Below are 27354 nucleotides of genomic sequence, written 5' to 3' on the forward strand. Positions count from 1 at the left end.
CGTGTGCCGCCTTCCACCAACGACCCACTGGGTGTGTGTCCTGGCCTGGAGGCGCTTGAGGTGTGCGCACTCTTCTCGAAGGGCCCTCGGGCTGGCCGAGGCTGTTGGTCAGTCCTGGCGGGAGGTGGACGCCTGTGGGCTCCCTGTCTGCTGCAGGCATGACACCCCACACCTCTGTCATCCACTCAGCAGTAGCTCTCTACCGCCACAGGGCAGAGGACACAGGCGCAGCCCGGGGAGAGCCCGCAGCGCTGGTGTGGAGCAGGCCCTAGGCTCTGCAGTCTGTACTGGAGCTGGGCTTCCCCCAGGCGGGCCTCCCCTAGCCCACACCTGACCCCCGTCCTCCTGCCTCTTGGGCCGGCCTCCTGCCCGTTGCCACTGGCAGAGTGGGTGGTGGAGCAGGAAGTGCCTGAGATGAGGCGGCGAGTCCCCTCCCTGAACTGTCCTTCCTGGCTCGGGCCCGTCTGGCTCTCCCGGCGCTGGTTCCGGGGACCCAGCTGCTTCAGGAAAGCGCCTTCGGTACAGGGATTGTGCTGCACACAGCGGGGTGTGGGTCTCCGCAGCTGCAGCCGGGAAGCCGGGGCGTCCTTACCTTACCCCCTAAATGCACGGGTCTTCACCTTGTGATTTGGGAACGTCCCTGAACTGTGCTAGTTAGGAAGCTTAGTTTATTTTTTATTTTTATTTTTGTGGAGATGGGGTCTTGTGATGTTGACCAGGTTGGTCTCCAACTCCTGGCCTCAAGAGATCTATCCACCTGCCTTGGCCTCCCAAAGTGCCGAGATTCCCAGTGTGAGCCACCGAGCCCGGCCTGGCTATGAGGTTTGGGAAGGCACTGAGCCGCTGGTGTGAGTGCCTGCTTTCCAGGCACTGCTTTCAGCTGTGGAGTGCACTGCGGGACAGACAGCCCCACACATGTGCACGCAGCCTGCCACTTTGAGCTCGGCCTAACAGGAAGAGGTTGTGAGCCCCGACCACAGCCCGGGGTCAGGCCCACTCTGCCACTTCCTGGCGGTGCTGGGGCTGAGGGTGAGTCAGTTGCTGGCCCGGGCCTCGATTTCCTCACCCGTGCAGTGATAGTGAGGACACCCGCGGTGCTGTGTGGGGCAGGTGCACGGTCTCATTTGTGGCCTTGAAGGCAGGTACCTAAGCAAGAGGCAGCAATGCTCACTCCCCACTGTCCCTGGCTGGTCTGGTTCTAGAACATCAGCTCCGAGAGGAGAGCGGCCACACTGTGTCCTTTCCCTAGGATCATGCTCTCTCATTGACCGAGTGACGAGAGCAGCCATACCACATCCTTTCCCCAGGATCGTGCTCTCTTGTTGACTGAGTGACCGTGTGGGCTGTGATATGGTAGATTTGGTCTCGGGGGAGGTCAGGGGGAACGTCTCTGCATAGCCGTGCCCTGTGAGGGATCCAAGTGTATGCCATGGGTGGGCACCTTGTCACACAAGTAACCCTGGTCCTTCCCATGGTGAGGAGGCTCCGGGCTGCCCCCGCCGCTGGGCAGAGACGAGTCCCGGCAGCTGCTCACATGGTTGCTGCGCAGAGGCCAGAGGGTGTCACCACTGTCTGCCACCGGCAGAGCTCACCGCAGGGCACTGTGGGGCGGCTCCTGTGCATCTCCTTCCCCCCGACCTGCGGGCACTGGGGCCGTGCGAACCAAGGGCAGGTCCGGCTGTGCTCTGTGCTCCCACACGCCTGCTCTCCGTGGGAGGAACGAGCCTGCCCGCCCAGAGGGCAGCCTCCTCACCGACCCTGGCTGGCTGTGGTCAGGAGACCGATGTCCGTCTTTTCTGCCCTAGGCTTCTTCCCTGGGAGCTCGCAGGGCTGCGACGCCTTCCTGCGGCACAAGATGACCCTCATCTCGCCCATCATCCTGAAGAAGTACGGGATCCCCTTCAGCCGGGTGCGTACGGGGCGGAGCCTGCACGCCTGTGGGTGGAGTGGGTACTGGGCCCGAGCCCGGGTGGCCACACACACCCCAGGAGATAAGCTGCTTAACCCTGGAGAAGTTTCTAGAACAGTGATTAACAAGCCAGAAGAGGGGCGCGTGGCTCAGCAGTTAGCCTCCAACTCTTCCACGGGGGAGAGAGGATGACAGAGCTTGAATGTGGTGGGGTGTTTACCTCCCCTCCCCTCCCCTCCCAAACCAAACCAAAACTTCCTCCTGGGTGTGGTCATCAGAGGCCCCTCTGCAGAGACCGCAGGGGTGGAAGGGCAGGGGTGGCCCCTGCTGACCTGGCAGGAAGCCGCCAAAGAAACAGAGGGCAGAGCCCCTCACCCCGTCCGAGGTGGGAACCCGGTTGCTACCGCCCCAGGCCACACCCTCAGTGTCAGGCACCCCACGGCCCATGTCACCCAGCCGTGGAGAGAACTGCCTGTTTAGAAATGATATATGGGCTCTCCTGCATGTGAAGACTGTGAACTCATTCAATTCACAGCTTCAGGGGCTGCTGGCGGAGGCTGTGATGGAGGAGACCTGAGGCTGGGGGTGGGGCCTTCCTGCACCTGGTTTGACGGACGGGGTTTGGTGTCCCAGGAGCAGAGCAGGCTGTGCTTAGGGTCTGGCTCAGCAGCTGCACCCACTCGAGGCAGTTCCTTCCCCATGGGGAAGCCTTCATGCATGGGAGAGTCTAGTCCTGTGTCCCCAGTTCTGTCCAGGTGAGACGCACGTGCCAGGAACCTGTAAGGCAGGTCTGGGCCGCAGCTCCGAGTGCTGGGCAGGAGTGGGGAGCAGCTGGGGAGCCCAGCTCACGAGGTTCCGCGGGAAGAGTGATGTGCGGGCTCGGGAGCGTGCTCTGTGGTGAGGCCCTGAGTGTCCGCCAGCCAGAAATCGCTTCTGACATTTCAATCAAACGGCCAAAGCATCAGCTTGCACATCAGGGACCGGCTCTTCCCGGCGGGGCCGCAACCCAGAGGCCGCCTCCCAGCCGCCGTGGGCATTCATCAGACAGCGCGGATCTCGCTGGGAGAAGTGCGGGTTTCCGGCCTTTCCTCTCATCCCCCGTCTTCTGGTTGGAACATCATTCATTACCAGCAAAACCAGACAGATCACGGCATTGCTCGGGGAAGTGAGAAGTACTGATTTTCTGGCTGGTTTGTCTAAAACCTTCTCCAAAGTGGTGCTTCCTGGAGGGGGCTGCCCATCGAAGGGGTGGGCAGGCGGTGAGTGGCCTGGATGCCCGGGTCAGCGTCTGTATCGCACTGCAGTTTGTCTGTGAAGTCCTTGAACCTGAGTCAAAGGTGGCTCACTACCGGCCCCGGAGTGGCTGCTGGAAGCGTGCATGGTAGCAGGCGGGCTCCAGGCAGGACGGCTGCGCTCCCCCACACCCCTAGCTGCTTGCTGGGGCTGGGCACTGGTTTCTCCAGAGGCCGCCACGGTGAAGGCCCCTGTCCCACTGCAACGAGCAGCACCTGTGCCGCCTCGCCTGGGAACCATCCTTCAGCCCCTCAGACTCCGCGGGCTCGAGATGAACGGCCCTTCCAGAGAGCGGCGTGGGTCCCTCATCTGAATTCCTGGCAGCCTTCAAACGAGTGACTGCCCACACTCCACTTATAAATCTTTGTAATGATATTTACTTCTAGGAGAAAAAGCCGATCAATAGCAGAGCTTTTTAATAATTAAAAGTGTGTATTTCTGTAATCTGCCATTGACTCCCTCATTTATTCTGCAAGAGGTCGCAGAGGAAACCGAGTTCCGGGCTTTCTCCGTGCCTGGTGTCTGGGGCTGCGTCCTGTCACTGCTGATGACTTTGCCGCAAAGCCTATTCATCATCCCAATGCCTTCTAATTGATTGTTGGATAATGTTGACAGCAGTGACACTGGGGACAGACACCATGAGTGTGGAATGAAGCCACCAGGACGCAGGTTTCCTCGCAGGAACATAATGTTGTCCTAACCGAGCGCATTTTCTGTTCTAGGCCTCGCTTCAGAGGAGGGGTTGGGCTGGGGGAGTGAGGTCCTTACATCCGTGAGAGCCTGGCTCTCTGCTGCCATCACCCCCATTCGATCTTGGCATTCCGGGGGCCCAGCTGGATCCCTGAAGGCTAAGAGTCTGACGTCAGCCTGACGCGTGCCTGCAGGCCCGGTTCTCCACCACACCGGATGGGCCCAAGGGAGAGACAGGGAGCGTCACTTGGCCTTAAAGGAGGTGGTCAGGGGGAAGCTTTCTGAAGCCAGCTCAGATAGGGTAAAGGAATCAGTAATGGCATTTACTTTAATTTTTTAACTTTTTTTTTTTTTTTCTAGAGATGGGGTCTCACTCTGCTGTCCAGGCTGGTCTCAAGCTCCTGGACTTAAGCATTTCTCCTGTCTTGGCCTTTTCCCAAAATGCTGGGATTACAGGTGTGAGCCACCATGCCCGGCCCAGTAATTACATTTTTTTAAAAAAACCCCAAACCTTAATTTTATTTGCCCCTCATTTCACGAAGCTCCAAGCTTAGTGGGGAGAAGCTGGCCCAGAGAACCCCACATCCTGCACTGCGAGGGCCAGGCCCTGGGGACCCTACGTCCTGCACAGCGGGGGCCAGGCCCTGGGGACCCCACGTCCTGCACAGCGGGGGCCAGGCCCTGGGGACCCCACGTCCTGCACAGCGGGGGCCAGGCCCTGGGGTAACGTGTGCTCCCCCCACCCCTGTTTTCTGTCCCGTGCTCATTCTGATGCACGTGGCTGTCACTTGGACGGGAATTTGAAAATATAACTTAATGCACACTGACTTTCCTTGATTGGTGCAATTAATTATTTGAGAAGAAAAATATCGTAGTGTTCTTAAGGACTGGCGTTTTTCCAAGCTGTGTCGGTTCTGATTGATGTCTGATGCCGTGGCTGGCTTCCGAAAGCCTCTCCAGTTCTGACGGCTTGTCGTTGACTTCAGGGCATCCAGCGGTCCCTGCTCATCTTTCTGGAGGAGTAAGTAAGGATCAGCAGGCCTGAGAACTCCTACGAATCAGAGATAAGAAAACAAACGGCCCGATGCATTTGGGGTGAGGGGCTTGAGCAGACGCGTTACGAAGGAGCCGCAGGAACGAAAGCCATGGTTTGATGCCCAGCGTTGGTAGAAGTTAGAGAGAGGCGGCCAGCCGGGAGATGCTGCCTGTCCCAGGACGGCCACGTCAGAACACCGCCACCAGTTACCAGTGAGGAGGGCGCAGCCGCACACTGCTCACGGCCGGGGTGGATGCGGGGCTGTGCCACGCCATGGAAAACTGTTCGGCAGTTTCTTGGAAACGGAAGCATGTACCCTGTGCCCCAGCAATGCCGCTCTGTGCATATTTACCCAGGAGAAATGAAAACATATGTCTACAGAAAGATTGGTACATAAGTGTTTTTGCAGCTTTCTTCACAAGAGCCCCAAAGTGGAAACAGCCCGCACGTCCGTCAGCAGGATAGATAAATCAATAACCATAGATCCACGCACGACCAAGTACTGTTTAGGAATGGAAAGGAGTGGTCGCCTGGTGCACATGACAGTGGGAACAAATCTCAGAAACGCGCGCCGGGCAGAAGACACCAGGCACGTGTCCCTGCCATACAACGCTGTTCATGTGAACAGCTAGGAGGAAACGAGGGCTGTGGTGACCAAGAGCGCATGCGTGGTTGGGTGGGGATGACCTGGTAGAAGGCTGGTGGGAGGGGTGCCCGGGGGCCCGGCATGTTCTATGCCTGTCTGTCTGGAGCAGTGGTTACTCCCAGAACTCCGAGCAGCCTGTAATCCCTGTGTTTTACTGGATGTTAAATAAAGATGAGGAGCCCACTTGACTTCAAGGGGAGTCACTTCTAGTCCATGAGCCTCAGTTTCCATGTCTGTGGATTGGGCCCACAGCCCCACCTCCCAGAAGCCCTTGGCCCAAGCCCCGGAGTGCAGCACGTGGGAGCCATCACTCCAGATTTGTCGTTGATCTTTCTGGGTGATCGTCTTTCAAAGCCTTTATCAACGGGCTTAGCAGTGAGCAGAGAGTGGGGGGACGGTGTGGCCATCTCGAGCGTCCCCAGAGTGGGGAGGGTTCCTAGGGCGCAAGGCTGCAGCCCCCCAGCACTGGTAGGCAGCCCTGCCTCTTCTTCCAGGCCTTGGGGTGGCTGTTGGGAAACCTTAGGTCTGGGGTCATTGTGGGCCCCACCCCAGCCACGCACGCCTCGGCTCCTCAGTTTAGGGGGTCCTGCTTCAGACACCTGCGGAGTCGGATGGGCCAGCCGTCGGAATTGGACTTGGGTCTGGAAGCACTGGCCCGCTTTCCAGGGGGCTGGTCTGTGGTGTCAGGTTCTGCTCCCAGTGTGCAGGTGTTTCTAGATCTCCATGGCCTCGTGGAGACTCCCTCGCTGGGGTATGATGGAAAGGCGGCTTGGGATGGCGGCGCGTTGCAGGCCCTTCCTGGTGTGTTTTGTGCGTGCAGTGGTGGCTCCTTTCTCATGCGAGGGCAGAAGGTGTCCTGAGCAGTGTCTTGTCTTCGGAGCACTCTAAAGCTGCTGCCGGCACCGCCCGCCCCAACACCAGCCCCAGCTGCTTCAGGACGTGTCACAGTGACTGTGAGTGTGACTCAGCCACCTCCAAAGCAGGAGGCCCCCGTCGCTCCCTGTGAGGGTCCGACTGGAGACGCCCCACAGGCATCGTGTCCAGCCACGGCTCCATCCGCAGGTCCAGCCACGGCTCCATCTGCAGTTCTCCCACTGGAGTGGTGCTGGCGGCCGCCTTGGGGCAGGGCAGGGCCTGCTGGGGCTGGAGGGGCCCGGCTGAGCCGAGTGGAGGTTGCAGAGCTGTGGCCACGCCTGCTCACCGTGTCCTTCATGAGCCGTGTGGGAAATGGGCTGGAGCCCCGGAGCCCCTGGATCCACCTTTGACTTCGTGAAACCCCCTTGGTTTGTGAGCCAGGCTCCCTGGCACCCGCTGGGAAGTCCCCGCGCCCCATCCCCTGGTGCACTTCCAGTGGCCCTGCCCTCACCCATCCCCTTTCCCTCCTCAGATCACACAGGAGGCTGGGGAATTCATGATCACATTTCCATACGGCTACCACGCCGGCTTCAATCACGGGTTCAACTGCGCAGAATCTACGAACTTCGCCACCCTGCGGTGGATTGACTACGGCAAAGTGGCCACTCAGGTAAGAGCTTGCCGGCTGGGAGCGGGACACAGCAGGGCGGACAGAGGCTCTTCTTTGCCTCTGCTCTGCAGCCACCTGCCCGCGGCTGGTCCAGCAGCCGTTTCGCTCAGCCCAAGGCCCGGACTCTCAACCAGGGTCTGTTTCCGGACTCCTCAGAGAACTTTTGCCCAGAACGCTCCTTACCTTGAAGACTAGAGAGGAGGTGGGCAGGCCAGTTGGACGACGGTGGTCCCGGGCCCATCTCCAGTTAGTTCCATACACCAGCTAGCCCGCCGCCCGCGTGGGCCTCCTGGGCATGGCCGACTGCTTGGGTCTGGGGTTTGAGGTGTCTCTTCCACCGGCACCATTATATATATTTATATAAATATATAAATAATGTATATGAATTGTATATAAATATAAATTACATATAAATTACATAATTTATGTATGTAAGTTATATATGTTTTTATAATTAAGATGGATTTTGGCCGGACATGGTGGCTTCACGCCTGTAATCCCAGCACTTTGGGAGGCTGAGGCAGGAGGATCTCTTGAGCCCTGGAGGTCAAGGCATTGATGAGCTATGATTGCACCACTGCACTCCAGCCTGGGCAACAGAGTGAGGCCCTGTCTCAAAGAAAAAAATGAATTTCACCTGTTTCTTTTTACTTTCCTCCCACCACCCTTTTACAGAGACAGGGTTTTAATATGTTGGCCAGGCTGGTCTGCAACTCCTGGGCTCAAGTGATCCACCCGCCTCGGCCTCCCAGAGTGCTGGGATTACAGGCGTGAGCCACCGCGGCATGCCAGCTCTTTCTGCTTTTTTCGCCTGGCTGCTGGGAAAATGGGGACAGCATAGGTGGCCTGTGTGACGTCTCTCCTGGCTGCGCTGGTCTGGACGAATGAGCGAACCTTAATTTTTGTGGCTGTTTCTCTGCTTTCGGTGCAGTTAAGAAAAAGAACAGGGGTCTACAGCAGGCAAGGCCCTGAGAGGTGCCCCCGGGACTCAGTTCAGAAAATCCCCAATGTCTCTAGTGAAGACTCTGGGCTTAGCTAAAGGAAGAGAGATCCGGAAGTTGGGATTTCGGCTTTTTGATCTAAGGGAGTAGTTAGGTATCTCAGGGCTGTCGCTGTGTTGAGAGGGCGTGTGTCTGTGTGTTTGTGCCGCTGTGGGGGCGCCGCGGGTGTTGTGACCAGCCCAGCAGCAGATTGAGCTGTAAGCCTCAGGCCTCGGGCTTGTCCTGGAGGTGCCGTCAGAACTGAAATTGCAGTGGGGCGGTGGGGACTGCCCAGATATTAAAAGCAATTTGGGATTCAGCCATGTGTTCACAAACAAGTGACTTGGGGAGTGCAGACTGAGACTGGGCTCCACGCTTCCATTGTCAGGCGGCGTAGCGTGAAATTGCTGAACAAGCAGCGTGCAGCACGTGAAACACACCAGGGGTTCCAGGCAGGCTCCCTCCTGGAGCCCCCAGCCCTTCTGTCCCAGCCCCTGCTCAGGCACCCCCTGGTGTAGTCAGGCCTGGCCTGGGCGGCGAGGGCCTTACGCAGGGAGTGTCATTAGCCACGAGGCCTCTATGGCTGTCTGGGGGGCGTCGGTGGCTCTCAGGCTTCTTGGCGGGGCAGCCCGCCCCTGACTCTGGCAGGGTTTTCTGCTCCTACAAGCAGCCCAGGCTGGAGAGGCTATTAGAGCATCTCGCCGCACAGATGACAGAGGAGCATTAAAAGGCAGGGAAACGGTCCAGGTCAGGTGGGGCTCGGGCCTTGTCCAGATCTGTGTGCAGCCCAGTTGGAGGGAAGGGGCAGCCCAGAATCCCCCTTTTCTGGTGTCCCTCTGGCCAGCCCAGCTCCCCCGTCCCATTGGCATTTTGGGCCAGTTTCTTTTGAGCACGTTCTTCAGAGGAGAGTGGGGGAGGCGGCTTCCACCCCTCCATTTGCTTAGAGACATGTTTCCTTGTCAGCTTGTTCGCCTTCCTTGACCCCTAGGGACCCCTGCCCCCGATCCCGTTGTCCCTTTTCTGTCAGTTTTGTGTTCAGGAGCTGACGGTGGGAAGCCACCCTCCTGTGAATTTTGGGTGTCTGTGTTCACGGGTTGGCAAGCTAGGGCTCCGAGCTGGCAGGCCGGCATTATGCCGTCTGCAAACTGAGCAGGAGGTTTACATCTTCAAAGGGTTGTGGCAGGAGGACAGTTCGAAGGACGTGTGACCTGTGACAGCCAGACGAAACTGAAGTCTCGCTTAACAAATGAGCATCCTGTGCAAAGCCACACCCTGGCATGGAGGTGGCGTCGGCGTCTGCGTCCGCTTCACCCTGCCGAGTTGAGTTCTGAAAAGCCAAGAGACATGTGCTGCCTGGCCCTTGCAGAGGAAGCCTGTCCCTGTCCCCGCCCCCCCCACCGTCTGCAGAACCCAGAGGGGCGCATGGCTTGCAGGACAGCCACCTCCTCCCCCGCCCAGCCCCCAGGGCCTGCTGCGAAAGCAGGTCGGCCCCCACCCCCTCACCACACCCTGAGCCAGTGCAGCTGCCTCTGGAGTTCCGGATGGACCTGCCAGCAGCTGCAGCCCTGAGCAGGCCAGGTCAGTGCCATGGACGTGCTGCCACCTGCCCACGGAGCATCCCTGGCTACCCCATGGCAGGCAGGAGGCCCAGCCCTTGGCCCAGGTCTGCCCCCACAGGCCAAAAGCTCTCCAAGGTTCCCCCTGGCTGTAAAATCCCCAAGAAATACGATCTCCCTGCAGCAGGTGGCTTACCTAGATACACAGCCTTGTGCCAGAGCCCCTGGGTAGAGCTTCCAGGGCCCTGTGCACACACACAAGAGGCAGCGTGGGGCTCTCCCCTCCCACCCTCTGCAGCAGGGCTGGCGCCTGCCTGAGCTTACAGGTGAGATGGAGCAGCCCAGGCCCGCGCTTGTGGTGGAAGCAAGGCCTCATCCACTCCCCATCAGCAGAATGCCGTGGGCACATGGAGGCTATTGTCAAGGAGGGGTGGGATTTATTCCTGTGGGTGTTTTTCCTTTCTAGCCGGTCTGCGGGCATTCACCCTCGCCACCCATCTGTGCAGCAGGCGACAGAGTGCCTCTCAGGGCAGGAGGAGGCCTGGTGGCCCCCGCCCTGTGTGTCTGTGTGGGGGAGGTACGGCTGTGTCCCCATCCCAGCTCTCCACTCCCACTCATCCCCTGTGACACCTGGTGTCATGGACCTGCTCCCCTCAGGGCTGGTGACCTTTGGACCCCAATGGTGACAACTGCAAAGGTCCCCAGACATCATGCAGCATCCCTTGAAGGCAGGATTGGCCCCAGTGAGAGCTGCTGGCCAGGGCCACTTTCGAGGTTGGTCCTCTCTTTTTGGGGGTGGGGTAGGTAGTGCCACTGTCATTTTTGACTGCCCTGCTGGTGTGGCCTCCTAGACCCAGGTTTCCCGGCGTCTCCCCTCCTGCCGAGTGCCTGTCTCTGAGTATCTGAGTGTTCTATTTGAGCTCCTCATCTCTGTGCCACTTTTCCCAGACCTAAGGCGGCTGAGCTCTGCAGCGGTCCACAGCCTCGGTGTGCGACCCTCTTTAAGCACACAGGTGTTAAGTATCTCAGAGCCGCAAAGCCTTGGCCAGCTGCCTTGCCTGACAGACTCCCACCTTGGGACGGACCCCGGCTTCAGGGCTGGGATTTCGTTCACTTCACTCGAGTCTCTTCTCCAGAAGTGGGCCGGACTGATAGGCGGGTTTGGGGCATGAGGGCGCCGGGCAGCGCAGGTTTAAGTCTCCTCTGGAGGAATCTCGTGTCTTTCCGGAGCTCAATGCCAGGAAGGAGGTTGCTTTGCCCTCAGGAACTAGAAGTTCTTTACCACCTGCTCTTCATGCCCACCTGTGGGGGAGAGCCCCATTCCTTGTATTCACTGCCTGCCGGAGAGCAGGAGGGAGCCTGTTTCCTCGTGGGTGGGATGTGGCCCCCACTTGGGTAGGCCCCGGGCATCTGAGGGCCCCCAAGGGCCCATCATTGTCAGGGTGACCGTCCATCCCTGTGGGGGCAGGGAGCTGGTGGCTTAGCTTCCTCTGGAGCACGGTTCCATCCGCCAGATGTGCTCACATCCAGCTCTTAGCAGCCCCTGCAAAAACCCTCTCTGATCAAAGAGAGGTGGGTGTACAAATGCGGCCCGGGCTTTGTCTCCAACTCCCTCCATGATTCCTGGACCATGCAGGCCACATCACTCGGACACCGTGGATACAAACCCTCACTCCCCCGGCCCCTAGACCTGAGCAGAGCCCTGGACTCAACTTCCATCTGGAGCAGAGGTCGATGGGGGGAGGTGGCCCCTGCCCACAGCTCCACCCATGATAAGTAGACAGGCTTTTTCATAATCAACACCTAGGCGTTCATCTGTGGGCCACGGCTGAGCAGGGGCCACAGCTGAGCAGAGACCACTGGAGTCCCTGAGGGAGCCCTGAGGCTGCAGGGAACGGGCCAGGACCCCCAAAAGAGCGGATTGTGGTTACAGGGGCAGAATGACAGTGGGAGGTTTTGACATCCTCAAGAGACAGAGGAGCAGGGCGCCCCTGCCAGCTTCATCCACACATCCCTTGGGGCAGATACAGAAGGAAGAATGTGCATTGTTGGAAATTGGGGAATACGGTAAACAAAGAGAAGTGGGAGCTGACCTTACCATCTGCTCAGCCATGAGAAGGAGCGAGGCCCAGTGTGGGCGAACCCTGAGGACACCCCGCTCAGTGAGAGAAGCCAGACCCAGAGGCCACACCGTGCGAGACCCCATTTCTATGAAATGTCCAGGACAGGCCAGTGCTCAGAGGCAGGAAGGGGTGCATAGGTGTGGGGGCTGGAGGGTGACAGCGGATGGGGGTGGGTTTTCTTTGGAGGGTGAAAATGCTCTACATTTGAAGGTGAAGATGGTTGCCCCACTCTGGGTGCACGAGCTCCTGCGTCGCACACCTGGTGAATTGTAGGGCACGCGAATCTCACTGAAATCGTCCAGAAACATCCTTCCCCCAGATCAGTTCTTAGCAAATGAGGAACAGTAATCCAGAATCAAAAATGGGCGGCCTTTCTGGAAGGCCGTCTGCCGTGGACTACACGCGTGTCTCCTGTGGCCAGCGCTTCCGTCTCGGGAACATGTGCATACTGGTTCCGTGTCTGAGGATAGCTGTAGCCTCGATTGTTGTAGTGGGAAGTTGTATGACCGGGGGTGGGCTGAGCCAGTGGAACGTTGTGCAGCCGGGAAAACGTGTTTGCTCCCTGGGGTGTGCTCTGTGTCTTTGGGCTTGGAGAGGTGCACACAGCACTTTGAGTGAACAAACAGGCTCCGACGGCGACTGTGGTGATTCCCATTTGTCGTGGGGTGGTGGGGTGGTGGGGTGGTGGGGTGGTGGGGTTGTGGGGTGGTGGGGTGGTGGGGTTGTGGGGTGGTGGGGTGGTGGGGTGGTGGGGTTGTGGTTCTCAAGCTGGGAAAGGGAGATTTGCCCAACTATTGGTTGATATTAGTTTGATGTCACGGAATTTGGGATACCTTAAAAATACGCGCTAACTTTTCAATATGGTTCTGTTTTTTTTTGTACTAAAAAAAAACCCAAAAACACCACACACTCCTCTTTTCATAGTCAGAGGCGCGTAGCTCTGGGGAGGGAAGAGGGGTTGGCCATTCCTAGCTGCTTGCTGAGCGAGCACCCCACAGTTCCCAAGTGGGAGAAGTTTTTGTTGTTGTTGCTTCGTTGGTTTGTTTTCGGAATGGGGATTAAAAACCAAACAAAAGGCCAAACACAGTGACTCACGCCTGTAATCCCAGCATCTAGGGAGGCCGAGGTAGGAGGACTGCATGACTCCAGAGGTTCAGGGCCAGCCTGGGCAACATCGTGAGACCCCACTCTCCACAAAAAGGGAAAACAAGACAAAAAAACCAAAAACCGTGAAGACCCCAAAGCCTGTTCCCCTTCCTCCCTGCTGAGCGGGTGAGGCAGTGCCGGGGAGAGGGCAGAGTGGCAGGTCCTGGAAGCCCAGCCCGGCGTTGCTGAGCGCCTGCTGTGTGCTGGGGAGGGATCCCAGCCCCCAGGTCTGCCAAGGAGAGGTGAGAGTGCAGAGGGCAGCAGGCTTGCCCCCCTAGCCGCACGCCTTGCTCCATGCCCCGACCTCGCCAGGCTGAGGCTTACGGTGCAGCACTGGGTTCGTTTTGAGAGGTCTCTTTTCTCAACTAGAGCCATCTCAATGGTAACGTCTTCTCTCTCTCTCTCTTTCTCTCTCTCTCTCTCTCCCTCTCTCTCCCTCTCTCTCTCTCTCCCTCTCTCTCCCTGTCTGCCCCCTCTCTGCCCCCCCTCTCTCTCTCTCCCCCCCCTCTCTCTCCCTCTCTCTCCCTCTCTCTCCCTCTCTCTCCCTCTCTCTCCCTCTCTCTCCCTCTCTCCCTCTCTCTCTTCCCTTGCCCCACTTGGAGGCACAAGCCGATGGGGCATCTGGGAGCCCACACCCTCCCTGCCCACCAGGTGTCTCCTGGGCCAGTGGCTTCGTGTCCTGGGCATGTGTCCTGTGCACAGCCCGGTGGAGGTGGGTGGAGGGGCCTCCAGAGGCGGCGGCTCCGTGTCTCAGAGCAGAATCCCCGGCATGTGCTCCAGCAGGCAGGCTTTGTAGTGGGATTACTGACAGGGCAGATCACAAGGATGTTCCCGTCTCACTGGAAGAAATAAAATGTGCACGCAGCAGCCTTTCTCACGCCGAACTCAAGTTAGTCCTACAAGCCTTCACGCCGTGTTAGATTAGCTTAGCACGCGGCCAGGCTGACCCCACGGTGGGTGGCGCCTGGTGCTGGTAGAGAAGGGTCTGTCCTCCAGAGCCTGGGATTCAGTGGCGTCCCGAAACTCCCCTGTCACCTGGAGAGTTGATTGAGGATTAAACAGAGCACAAGAGATGGGAAGCCCGGCTCGAAGGCCGGGAAGCCCCGTGCTCTTAACTGGTTCCATGCCAGCTGTCTGTGGGTGAGGCCTGCTGCGCACCAGCCTCCCCGGTGACATCTCGGGCTCTCGGGAGGTGTCTGGCAGGGAGAACTTCTACTGAGCTTGGGAAGGGGACGACGACTTGGATTCCCCAAAAGCACCGCCACCCATCTCCCCCCACCTCCCGCATCCGGCCGGGGTGGGGGCTCCGCAGGAAGCAGGCCTCTCCTGATACCCCAGCCCTGGGGTGTACTGAACGTAATTACTGTAAAATTCAAACCAAATTGTTTCTGCTGCCTGTGAGAACTGTGTGTTCCTTCTGTTTGGTAATGAGGCCGCCTGCTCCGGGTGATTAACCCGAGCCCAGGGGGAGGCAGCAGAAGGAAGGCGTGGGCTGGGGAAGTGTGGGAGGGAGGAGGGCCCACAGAGGCCCGGGAAACTCCAGCCCCTCCTCTGACCTGCCGGAGCCCACTGGAGCCCATGGCTGGCCTGTGCCCTGCCTTTGGCTTCCTGCCTCAGTCAGCCTCTGATTTGTGGTGTTGCAGGGCTGGATGTAAAATATGTCTCCCTTGCTCCTTCTCCCAGATCTTCCCTGCCTCTCTGACCCTGGTCAGGGCTTTTGGGGCCCCTTCCCATGTGTGGACTTAGGGGGTGTCACGGTCATGCAGAAGCATTGGGAGAATCTACAGCTAAGACCATGCAGAGCGGGTCCCGGGCCGGGTCAGAGTGAGTGGGCCCTGTGCTGGCTCTTGGCCTAGTGTTTATGCTGCACGTCTGGAGGGTGAGCTAGGAGAGGAGTGGTCTGGAAAGAAGGCCTCGTTTAGTCTCTCCCCCGGCACTGCGGACATTGGGGCCAGATCCTTCTCTGGGCTGGGGCCATCCTGGGCACTGCAGGGTGCTGAGCAGCACCCCTGGCCTCCACCCACCCCATGCCAGGCACACCCCAACCCAGCTGTTTCAACCACAATGTCTGCAGACACATCCACTCCCATGGGGGCAGGGCCACCCATCAAAGACACCTGGGTCTCCAGGCTCCCTGCTGGGCCCCTCCCTCCTTTCTCCTGCTGCTCTCAGCTTTCGGGATCACACCCTCTAATACTCCCAGTTCTGCTGCCCAGGAGCTCTGGTCGGGGAGGGGGGCACATCTCCCCAGAGGAGGGTTGGGGGCTTTTCTAGACCGAGGCTCATGGTGTGGCTCCAGGGCCTTTGCCGGCTCGGCAGCACCCAGTCTTCTCTACCATCCTTCATGGACAGAGCTGGTTCGGCGGCTGCAGCTGGATGCTGCCTGGCATCTGAGGAGCAGGTCTGCTCATGGGGTCAGGCAGAGGCGGGACCCCCTCGAGGGGCACCGGCGAGGGAGCCCAGGGGGCAGCCGTCAGAGAAGCAGGAGAGCCGGACGAGGGGGCTCGCGGGGCCTGGCCCTGAGTCAGAAGTGGTGGACCTCTCCCCTCTCCCATATCAGGGCATCCCAGCTCATGGCCGATCTTCGGCCTTTGTGGATGAGTTGTAACCCGGAGAGTGAGAGAGAACCTCCAGGAGCAAGCGCTGGCAAGGGATTGTGGGGGGCGGGCCCCTGCACCCCTAATCGCGTGTCCCCTCCCCACCCAAGGTGTGACCCTTCATAGGGCCCATGGTTCAGACCTGGAGCCATCTGCCTGGGTGCAGACCCTCCCCTCCTAGCGCGGTACCTCAGTTTCCCTCCTCGGCCTGTTGGAAGTGACATGGAACAGCACTTGGGTGGCGCCAGGCACAGAAGCAGGAGTGCCGTGGCCGTTGAGGCCCCTTCAGGGCAGCATGTGGAGGAGAAAGGCCGGTCCTGGTGGCCCGGAGTCAGGCGTGCAGCTGCCTGCTTGTCATGTCCCTGCAGGGGCTCCCAACACTGATAGACACATGCGAGGCTACTTTCATTTAGGGAGGGCCAGAGGGGACATCAGAGCCTCCCCTGGCACCTGGTGGATGTGCGGGCAGCATGGAAGGCTGTGGAAGGCCATGGAAGGCCTGTGACCTTGCATGGCCTGGCAGGCCCGGAGGGGCAGGGAGCCACTCGCTGTGCTGCCGGGAATGGCCCCGCGGCCGAGGCCCAGGGAGCCCTGGGAGCGGGCGCCTAATTGTTTTGTTGACGCGGCTGCCGACTGCTTCCAGTGGGTTTCCTAATGAACTGGTTTGTTATCGGCCCCGCTGCAGCGCTGATAATTACATCAGAAACAGGGGGCCTGCTCATCCTTCCCACGCCTTGTGTGAGCCATCAGTGCGGGTGCGGGCGCCTCTGCCCCTTCCTTGGTGTTTAACGCCTTGTGTGCCAAGGCACCTGCCGCCCATGCCCACCCCAGACAGATGGTTGAGATGGCTGAGAGAGGAGCGTGACCGCCACTCGCCCTGGCCGGCATCCGCTGGGCAGTGGTCACCGCGCAGGTCACTGTTCAGCTGCTGGGGAGGCAGCGGGTGAGGCCATCGAGGTCCAGGGAGGAGACAGGACACAAATAAGGGTGGGAAGAGGAATTTCTGCTCCTAGAGAGGGCGCAGGGGTGCTGCAGCTGCGGCCTGGTGTGTCTGCCACCTGGGTAGCCCAGTCCACAGCCCAGGCAGCTGAAAGCACCCGACGTGTATCCTCTCGCAGTTCTGGAGGCAGAGGCTGAGATGGGTGTGTGGTGGGCCGAGCCCCCTCAGGGCGCCAGGGAGACCCCCCCCCCCGCCTCTCCTGGCTTCGGGGCTGGCCGAGATCTCAGGGCTGCTTGGCTTGCAGGGGTATCACCCTCTCCTCTGCCCGGTGGCCACGTGGCCCCTCCTCCCTGCCTTTGTGTCCTCTTGTCTGCTTCTAAGGACACCAGGCGCTGGCCCCGGGCAGGCCCTGATCCCACGTGTGAATCACGCACCGACGACAGCTGCTACCACGCTGCTTCTGAACACTCCTCTGTGAGGCCCTGGGTGCAGGCTGCTGAGGAGCGCGGGGAACAGCACTGCAGGAGAGGAACGGAAATCGCGAGGTCCCTGAGCGGGGGTCCTGGCAGAGGCCAAACGTCAGAGGTCATGGGCTGCAACAGGGGCCTTCGAAGTTAGGTTTCATCACTGTGTGCTGGGGGAGGCACTGGGCATTTCAGCAAGGGAGGGGGCCACTGGCTGGAGAAGGGATTATGGGAGAGATGGGGCAGGGAGCCCGGCATGGATGGCTGCCGTCTAGGCGGGCATGGGGTCTGTGGGCTTGGGAAGAAGGGGACAGCATGACATGAAGAAGGGAACAGCATGGGCCTGTGTTTTAGGGGTGGTGCCTGCAGGACCTGGTGATAGGATGGAGGTGGGGGCGCAGGTGAGGGATGAGGACTTGGGCGTGTGGGTGTGTGCTGGTGCGTGCTGGTGCCGGGAGTGCACAGAGGGACGTGGAGGAGCCAGGACTGGCTGTGGTGTTCAGATGCATCAGAGCCTGCCGTCCAGTGTAGGAGCCACGGGCCACACATGGCACCATATCCGTTAATCAAAATGAAATAGGATGCACCCTCCATCTTCAGTTGGGCCAGCTGTGGGTGAAGCCCTTGCTAATAGCCAGGTGGGCTGGCGGCCGTGTCCTGGGCAGTGCAGGTGCAGGTCATTGCCGTCCCCAGACAGTCCTGTCGCAGTGCTGCCGATGTGTCCCGTGGAGGGGTCTCCAGCTCGGGGTTGGCGCTGAGGCGTATGTGGAGGGGTCTCCAGCTCGGGGTCGGCGCTGAGGCATCCCGTGGAGGGGTCTCCAGCTCGGGGTCGGCGCTGAGGCATCCCGTGGAGGGGTCTCCAGCTCGGGGTCGGTGCTGAGGTGTCTATGGAGGGGTGTTCAGCTCGGGGTCGGCGCCGAGGGTGGGGCAGAGGCAGTGTGAGGGATGGGACGTGGTAGCCATAGATGTCTCGTCGGCAGCTGTGAGATGCTGCACCCTCCCCACACCAGGCTGGCTGCTTCTAAGGTCCCCTCCCATCCCTGTCCCCGTCCACAGCAGGGCAAGCACCAGCCATGCAATGTCTGTTGCCGTCGGCTGTGGAACCACCCGCTGGCAACTGGCATCGTCCTGAATATTCCGCCCTGGTTCCTGGATCGGGGGCTGGGAGTTGGCGCCACAGCTGACGAGAGCGTTCATGAGCCCCGTGGTCAGATGCTGTTTGGGTTGATGATTTCATTGGACCACATATAATCATTTTCTCTGTAGGCTGGTGGCTGCGTCTTCTGCCACTCTACTGTTTTACATGAGCAGACTCTAGTATCTGTTAAGGCTTTTAAAAGGAGATGACCTCTTGTGAAAGCTCAGTGCTGTTTAAATCAGGGGAAGGTGGCGGATGAGCCCCTGGGCTCCAAGGCAGCAGTGGTAGCCCACTGCATCTGCAGATTGCCAGGGTCCTGCCGTGACGCTGCCAGCCAGGCTGCTGCACACTGAGAGCTAGGGGTCCATGAGCCTGGTGCTGGACGCCCCCTCAGCGTGGGTCCAATCGCAAGGGGCTGGCCAGGGCAGGGCAGGGCCTGCTAGGAGGGAGGGGCCCGGAGCAGCCAGGTCAGACTCTTCAACCTGGGGACCCTCCCCCAGCAGCCGCAGACTTGAGTGTGTGTGGCGCTTGTGTGCGAGCATGTGGTTTGTGTGTGCGTTTCCCTGGGAATCAGACCCCCTTCTATAGAGTGGGTGCTGTAGACAGACCCCAGCTGCTGGCAGGCAGAGTGTGCCCCACCAAGGGGCAGGCTGCTGAAAAGTCAGGTTCACAGGGAGCTTGTTTTAGGAGGAGGTCCTCATGTTATGGAGATGCAGGCAACAGACTGAGGTGCACACAGGGCCGGTGTACAGTGTGGGGAATCTATTTTTTATTTTTTATTTTTTGAGGTGGAGTCTCATGCTGTCACTCAGGCTGGAGTGCAGTGGTGTGATCTCAGCTCACTGCACCCTCTGCCTCCTGGGCTCAAGTGAGTCTCCTGCCTCAGCCTCCTGAGTAGCTGGGACTACAGGTGCGCCACCACACCCGGCTAATTTTTGTATTTTTAGTAGAGGCGGGGTTTCTCCATGTTGGCCAGACTGGTCCTCAACTCCTGACCTCAAGTGATCCACCTGCCTTGGCCTCCCAAAGTGCTGGGATTACAGGCATGATCCATTGCGCCTGGCCATGGCATGGGAGATCTTCACAGCCCTCCCCCATCCGGACTTCTCGTGGCATGGAGTGATCTCACCTTGGATGGGGAGCACGGTCCCAGGTCTCCATGGGTTTGGGGAACCCCCGGGGTTCCTGCTGACCTCAGTGCCCCTGCCCAGACCCCAGTTTCTCGCTTCCGTGCGATGTGGCATTTCTGCACTTGAGTCGCTGGTGACTTTGGTGGCGCCTGCTGCCACGGCACCTCCCCGTGGTGTTGGCGGTGTGGATCACGGCGCCTCCCTGGTGGTGTTGGCGGTGCGGATTGCTGCGGCGCCTGCCTGGTGGGGGAAGGATTCCTCCGTTTCTGGGCTTGCCTTAACAGCTCAGAGAAGGCTGAGGGGACCCTGGGAATGATTTTAAACATCCCATGCTAGGGAAGGGCTTGTAAGGCCACACAGGGCGGCTTCCATCAGCATCTATACTTTAAAGAGCATGGGCTGGCGGCACGTGTGGTGTGGAGTCAGCAGGGCGGGGAGAAAAGGAGGAGGCACGTGCCCCATGGCCATGGGGTGATGGGGATGGCACCTGTTCGCGAAGAAGAGTCGCCGAGAGAAGGAGGTGAGTGGTAACCAAAGCCACCAAGACGTCGATCTCGCCGTACACAGGATTCTTAAATATGTAGTAAAAGGCTGTAGAGCCCCAAACGGCGCATCAGCCGGCCATCCAGGCTTCGTGGTTTTGTTTTTTGTTTTGTTTTTTTGAGGCAGAGTCTCTAAAAACTCCAGGTTGGAGTGCAGTGGTGCAGTCATAGTTCACTGCAGCCTTGACCTCCTGAGATCAAGCAGTCCTCCTAACTCAGCCTCCCAGGTAGCTGAGACTACAGGCATTGCACCATCATGCTCAGCTAATTTTTTGTAGTTTTTGTAGAGATGGGGTCTCACTATGTTGTCCAGGCTGGCCTTGAACTCCTGAGCTCAAGGGGTCCTCCTGCCTTGGCCTCCTAAAGCACTGGGATGACAGGCATGAGCCGCTGCGCCTGGCCTGTGCAGGCCTTGGTGGAGCTGCCCCTTCGGTCCTGATGGAGAGCATTTCCCAGATGTGCCCCATGGAAAAGGCAAGGCGCAGAGCAGGGACTGTAGGATATCATTGACACGAAAAGCAGAGGACCGTGCCCTGTGTGTCGGGAGGGTGGGGCCCTGGGGCAGAGAGCGCATTGGCCACCTTCCCTTTTGTTCTTCTGGAGCTGGGTGTTGGGTGCAGCGTTGCCTGTTCCAGAAAGTCTGTGAGTTCTGTCTCCGTTTTGGCTCAGAGTTCTCCTGTGGGAGGTGCCCAGAGAGGGTGATCCCCCTCCGCCACCAATGAGATGTGAACCCTCCTCCTCCTCTGAGCTCAGCAGAGCCTCGTGGACCTGGGGACTCCAGCTTCTTTGGATCTCAGACATGGGGGGCTCAAATGTCAGTCGGGAGCTGTCAAGCTCTGTGGAAGGTTTCTGCATGTTTGCCCAAGCCCCGCCAGGAGGGGCTTCAGAGCACTTTTCCGAGTGCAGCCCATGAGCCCTGCAGAGCAAGGCAGGACGCAGAGGCAGAGGCAGACACAGCCCCCAGCTGGGCCGGGGCTGGTGGCCAAGGAGCTTCCCGCGTGAGCAGTGGCAGCCTCCACGTCAGTACATGGTCCGGGGAAGGCCCATTAACAGCAGGGGGACTCGGCCTCTGGGGAGTGGATTTCTTTTGCAATATGATGTTAAAGGAAGGTCTGGCATTCTGTATGTTTTTTATTTTATTTTTTATTACAATTTGCAACAGCACGCCAGTTTCATTGGATTTCAGGCATTTTTCATGGGATCGTTACGGCTCAGAAGGCATAATCTCAGGCATTAGATTAGAGTGACAGGCTTGGGAATTCAGACCCGAGAACAACTGCCCTGCCTGTTCCCTTGTAGGTGACTGGCAGGTCTTGCTTTATAACAGGAAGTGCTCCCATGGTGGCCCTGACTTGCCCAGCCTACGAGGTTCGCTTGTGTTATCTCATTTAAAACCCCCGGCAGCACGAGGTTGGTCCACCTAGTTCCCTAGAAAGGGACCATGAGCTGAAGGTCTGTGTCCCCTCAGAGTCATCTGTCGAGTCCTCATACCCCTCCCTAGGGTGATGGTATTAAGAGATGGGGCCTCTGGGAGGTGACGAGGGCATGAGGGTGATGCCCTCATTGATGGGATCAGTGGCCTTATGAAAGAGCTCCTAGAGAGCTCCCTCGCCCCCCCACCATGAGAGGACTCAGTGAGAAGATGCCAAGAACCAGGAAGTGACCCTCACCAGATCCCAGACCTGCCAGTGTCCTAATCTTGGACTTCCCAGCCTCCAGAACCATAAGAAATAAGCAATTTGCTTATAAGCCCCCAGCTTATGGTATTTTGTTCCAAGAACGGACTAAGACAAAAGATTCATCACAGTCACTTCCTCACATGCCATTTCCCTCATCCCTGCCTCTGAGGAATGTGCAGGGTGGATTTCTGAGCCTTTAGTTGCTGCTTTCTTTCCATTTGGCAGAGATACTTTGAGGGGAACCTGGGTCACGTAGAACAACCTCCAGTTCTAGTAGTACTGGGCGCACACTGGGTAGCAGTGGGCAGTGGAGAGGATTGTGGTGTGCCAGAAGGCCCATTTGTTTCCTTTCTCTTTAAATATGATGAGCAGGTCTGTGCAAATCTACCCCAAAGTCCAAGGATGCTGAGAGGCTAAAGAAAGAGGCTGGCATTCAGTTTCTCAGAGAGAAACATTTAATAAGGATTTACAAAGAAAAGCCATGTCTGTGTCTTGGGTGGCAGCAGTGAGACAAGACGGTGGATCCCTGCACCATCATCCCCAGACCCAGGGCTTATATACCATAGGGAAGGGTGGTTCAGGGATGTGCAAGACAATTGAAATATAGAAGCCTCAGGGCCATTGACCAAAGGGCAAGATTTGACCAAAGCAGGTACTTACAGTAAGTACCTGCTCTTATACAAGGAGCGGTAGATGAACTGGAAACCTCAGAGGCCTTCCCAGAATGGGGGTTAATCAGAAGCCAACGTGGCAGGTTAGTATCCAAGATGGAGGTGCTGTGGCCTCCACACCTGCTGTGACCTCATTTCTGAGGGACATATTCCAGGGGCATCTTGAGAAAGGAACACAGGCAGTAAAGTTTTGAGAGTTTTCTCATTTGAAAACAGGGCCTGAGGGTGGCACCCTCATGGAGGAGATCAGAGCCCTTGTAGAAGAGCCCCCAGAGAGCTCCCTCACCCCTTCCACCAGAGGAGGACACAGCGAGAAGGCACCGTCTAGGAACCAGGAAGTGACCCTCACCAGACACCAAATCTGCCGGTGCTTTGATCTTGGACTTTCCAGCCTCCAGAACCATGAGAAATAAGGAAAGGGCAGATATTGAAAATGAAACCAAAAACTCCACAGGATGGTTAGGCAACAAGGTAGAAGAACTTGTGCAGGAAAAGCTACTGTCTTTGTGGTGGATAGTTTGGCTGGGCATTGAAGTCCCTTCGAAGGCCACACCCATCCGTGGTTCTCATTCAGTGCTGCTGGCACAAAGATGCTCCTCTGATTCCTCATCCTTGGTGTGGAACCTGTTTTTCTCCCTTCTGGAAGCTTATTGAACCCTCTTTGTGTCCCAAGTGTCCTGAAGTCCCCTCACTCGGTACCTGGTATATGTCTGATTTTTGTCACTTCCCCCTCCTTGGGCCTTTCCATCCATCTTCTCCAACCTTTCCCATGATTCTGGTAAACTTTCTTGAATGGTTTCATTGATTATTTGCTCTCCTGTTTCTATTTTCTTGTTTCTATTTCAAACTTCTGTCACTCGCTGTTGGGCTTTCAGAACTAGTGTTCCACTTTCTTTATCTTCCCCACCTCCATTTTCTACTTTGTCTTGTTGTTGTTGTTGTTCTTGTTCTTGTTTTCAAGACAGGATCTCACTCTGGAATGAGACCGGGTCTTAGGCTAGAGTGAAGTCCTCTTCTTTCATGATGTAGTATCTTTTTTTTCTGAGGATATTGATTGGTGATAGGTTTATATTCTTTTTGAAAATATCTTCTCTGACTGGACATGATGGCTCACACCTGTGATTCCAGCACTTTGGGAGGCCGAAGCAGGCAGATCACCTGAGGTCAGGAGTTCGAGACCAGCCTGGCCAACGTGGTAAAACCCCGTTGCTACTCAAAATACAAAAAATTAGCTGGGCATGGCAGTGGGTACCTGTAATCCCAGCTACTCGGGAGGCTGAACCCAGGAGGCAGAGGTTGCAGTGAACCGAGGTTATGCCATTGCACTCCAACCTGGGTGACAAGAGCGAGACTCCATCTCAAAAAAGAAAAAAGAAAATATCTTCCCTGTCCTCTGTTTCTTACCAGTTTTTTTTTTTTAATTTTTATTGTTTATTTTAATCTCTGGGGATCATAGTGCAGGCCCATCTCTCTGATGCTTGGGGGTAATGATCGAGTGTAATGATTACAAGTGAGGTGCTGGGTGCAGTGGCTCACGCCTGTAATGCAGCACTTTGGGAGGCTGAGGCAGGAGGATTGCTTGAGCCTAGGACTTGGAGTCTACAGTGCACCTCTGTGATCACGCCACCGCACTCCAGCTCCAGCCTGGGTAATAGAGTGAGATTCTGTCTCAGAAAAAAAAACCCAAAAACCCAAGTGGGCAATGGAGGCTGATGATGGCTCGGGATGCAAGGAGATAGAGGGGAGGGCCTCACTTGGTGTTTTACCCCGGGAGATCCGGGTGGGCTGTGGATGCAGGGGAAGGGCAGGGAGGGCCTCACTCGTTGCTTTATCCCGGGAGATCCGGGTGGGCTGTGGATGCAGGGGAAGGGCGGGGAGGGCCTCACTCGGTGCTTTACCCCGGGAGATCCGGGTGGGCTGTGGATGCAGGGGAAGGGAGGGGAGGGCCTCACTCGGTGCTTTACCCGGGGAGATCCGGGTGGGCTGTGGATGCAGGGGAAGGGCAGGGAGGGGCTCACTCAGTGCTTTACCCTGGGATACCTGGGTGCGCTGTTATGGGGGGGCCTACATCAGGCCCTTTGGGTCTCTCCCCTTGGGCCAGCCAGATTGCGCAGGGAGTAGCCCTCCAGCCTCCTGCCTGGGCCCCTAAGGGTGGCACCCACATCCTCCACTGTGCCCAGCGTCCCCAGCCCAGACACCCACCTTCTCTGGCCTCTCCAGTAAATGAGCCTATGGAGTCCGGCGAGGAGGGACAGGTGGCCACCAGGGCGCCAGGAGGGGTTGGGTGCTCCAGCAGTCCTCGCCCAACCTCCGTGTTGAGCGATCCCACCCTCGTTTCCAGGGAATCCTGGGCTGTGAGGCGTGAGGTGTGCTCCTGCCACCACCGTCCGTGTCTCTGCTGGGATCGGCCCCTGGTGGCTGTCAGCCTGCTCGCCATGTCCCACTCTGCTGGGATCGGCCCCTGGTGGTCGTCAGCCTGCTCGCCACGTCCCACCACCAGCCCGCCGTCGTCTCCTTTTCCGTCTTCCCTGTCCTGGCAGGTGTGTCCTCCCTAAAGCCACTTTCCCATAGCTTCAGGAGAGAGATGGGTGGCGTGGGCTTGGCAACCAACCAGGGCGTCACTTACAGCCAGGTGCCATGAGCATGGCCTCCTTCCTGCAGTTGCCTCTGGCTGACCAGGAGGGGCATGGTATTGCCTGGCAGGGAGTGGAGGGAGTGGAGGCAGTGGGGTCTTCTCGGTGTCACTTGAAGGATCAGCAGGTCAGTGTGGAAGTCGCCAACGATGAAGGCCGGAGCCTGGGGGAGGGTGGAGCTGGGCACCCCTGGGAAGTCTGGGAGAGGGGCTGAGCCTCCACAGGCCAGGGGAGCAGGAGAGGAATGGGGCCAGGGCTGGGGTGGCCTCTGGGGCCCCTCCCGGTCTCTTGCTGGTCTGAGGGATCTTGTACCCCAGCAGGGAATTGAGGCCCCGGCTCCCCTCAGGGTCTCCCTTCACCAACGATGGGCAGGGGGTGACGGGTGGTGGGTGCGGCACCTGCCATGCCCACAGGAGAGCCCTGGTCCACTGTGGCCTGTGGATGTGGCCCCTGACGTCAGCGTCTCTCTCCCCACTCCCTTCCCCCGGCCTACCTGGGAGCAGTCTGAGCAGTGAAGAGCTCTGCACATCCGGTGCTATGGCGATGCTAAGTAATAAGATCTCCAGGTTTTATTGGGCATTAATATTTATTCCCATGAAAAGGTTAAATTTATTTCACTTTAAAGCCCTGGGGAGTGCAAGATAGAGCCAAAGCCGCCTCTCCTGGCAACGGCCCTGCCCACCACTCGCCCACCACTCACCCACCCCTTCCGCACAGGCCAGTCCTGTGACAGCCTGCAGGACAGGGCAGGATGTGTGGGGCAGTTGGTGGCACCCCCTTTTGGAAGGCACTGCTGCCAGTGGGGCCGGTGAGTGTGCAGAGCCAGGGCCAGTGTTCGCTTCCTGCAGGCACCGGGCGGGCCTGGCCACTCCTGGACTCTCTGGCCCCTTCCCCCGCGCTCTGCAGCAGGCACCACACGAGCCAATTTCGGTTGGCACAACGTCCTGACGCAGGCCCTGGGCTCTGTGACTGCCAGCTCCGAGCCCATCGACATTCTGATTTCTATTTTTTTCATGCGTTGGAAAAAAGAAATCCATTTATCTCTGCATCGGGCCCTGCTCTGCATAACCAGAGGCAAACCAGCAGCCCCGCCCGCTTTTGGATTTTCCTGGGAATGTTGCAGCGGTCCTCTGAGGCCTGCGTCGGGAATATCGGGCTGTCGGATGCATCAGCCTTCAGGGGCAGATGACGGCCACACTGCTTCTAGCTCTTTGGCTTGGTGTTTGGGCACCAGGTGACAGGGGCCAGCCAGCCAGCAGCCATGCTGAGATTAGTCCAGGTCCCCTGAACTCGATGGCCATCAATCCCGGGCCTGTCATTTGCAAGCAGCAGCTGCAGCTGGTCGAGCCTCCTGCTAGACCCTCTCTCCACCCCAGGTTTTTCTTAAGGGTCTGTGACAGCATCTGTCAGTGGAGACTCATGTTAGCCACGTCAGGAGGGTCCGTGTTGGAGAAGGATGGAGCGAACGGCCCCGAGCCCAGGGGGCCTGGCTTCTGCTCTGTGAGGCTTGCTCCACACCCTGTTCCCTTCCCGATTCCCTTCCCCATCCTGCCCTGGTCCTAAAGGAGGTGACATGGGGCACAGGGGTGCACGGCCACCTTCTGTAGAGCCAGGGCAGGCCAACCACCTTCTGAGTGGCTACCAAGCTCCTGAGGCTTGGCCACCTGCACATCATGGGGTAGATGAGGGGCAGGATGCCTGCAGCCTGGCCCTCCCCTTTTTCTCTGGAGAAAAGTGTCCTGTGGCTGCTGGGCGGGTGGCAGGGAGGCTGGCCGAATCCCTGGCCAATGAGTCCCAGTGGCAGGACCCCAAGAAGCAGAGGCGCTCGCTCCGGCTGGTGCACTCCCACCCCGGCAACAACAGGACGAGCAGGCATGCCGGTGCAGCTCCTGGGCACGCGGCCCCGTTCTGCTCCCGGCTCCCCTGGCTTCTCGTATGTGTTTGTTTTGTCTCCCAGTTACACTATGAGCTGCTTCAGGGCAGGGGCCGGTGTTGCCTAGTAAGACTACATTAATTCAGACTTATTAATTCAGAGCCTATTACAGTTCGGACCTGGGAGACGTGACTCTTTTTGAACTAAAAGTTAGAAACCGTTTTGCTCTGGGTTTTTATGGCCACAATTGCAGAACCTAATCTAAGATCGGTACCATTTTTTTTTCTTTCCTAGCAACTAAAATCTTGTGAAATTAAAGGTCCTTAAAACGTGCTTTCAATTCTGAGCCAGACAGTTCTCAGCCCAGCAAGGAGCAGGCACAGGGATGCTCTGGCTTGGAAGGGGGTTTTGTCTGGGAATGCCACTTCCAGGATTCGGACCTCATGTGTGTCCCTTGGGAGCTTCCAAAATAGGACTATTTTTAGGTGGAGCGTATTGGAACTGATGTCACGAGGATAATGGACACCCTCACACCCTGGGAGAACCAGAGCCTGACTCTGGGTCCCGAAGTTGTCATTTCAGGGACCTGAATTGCTGTTTTCTCCTGTGTATGAGTGTCTGGGCTCATTAAGACAACTGGGGCCATCCCAGCTGGAATGTGTGAAGTCCGTGGGCTCTGGGAGTTTGGAGCTGGGTCAGGTGGTGAGGCCGGGAAAGTCGCACCCCCTGGGCACCATCCGGGCAGCAGGATCCAGGCCCCCATGAGGCTGAGGTGCGGTGGGC

The 27354-nt window shown here is 58.2% G+C and overlaps 1 protein-coding gene across 6 annotated transcripts in view; it reads left to right on the plus strand.

The window, feature by feature from the left end:
• LOC105485051 (lysine demethylase 4B) overlaps positions 1–27354 on the plus strand; it is a 183652-nt gene that overhangs the window by 106718 nt on the left and 49580 nt on the right. For all 6 annotated transcript variants that reach the window (XM_011747234.2, XM_011747265.3, XM_071088152.1 and 3 more), the window contains exons 8-9: positions 1806–1909; positions 6962–7099. In XM_011747234.2, coding sequence (XP_011745536.2) covers positions 1806–1909; positions 6962–7099 — 242 coding nt within the window. The remainder of the gene's footprint in view (positions 1–1805; positions 1910–6961; positions 7100–27354) is intronic.

The sequence above is a fragment of the Macaca nemestrina genome, chromosome 20 (genome assembly GCF_043159975.1).
Source record: "Macaca nemestrina isolate mMacNem1 chromosome 20, mMacNem.hap1, whole genome shotgun sequence".
Taxonomy (NCBI): domain Eukaryota; kingdom Metazoa; phylum Chordata; class Mammalia; order Primates; family Cercopithecidae; genus Macaca; species Macaca nemestrina.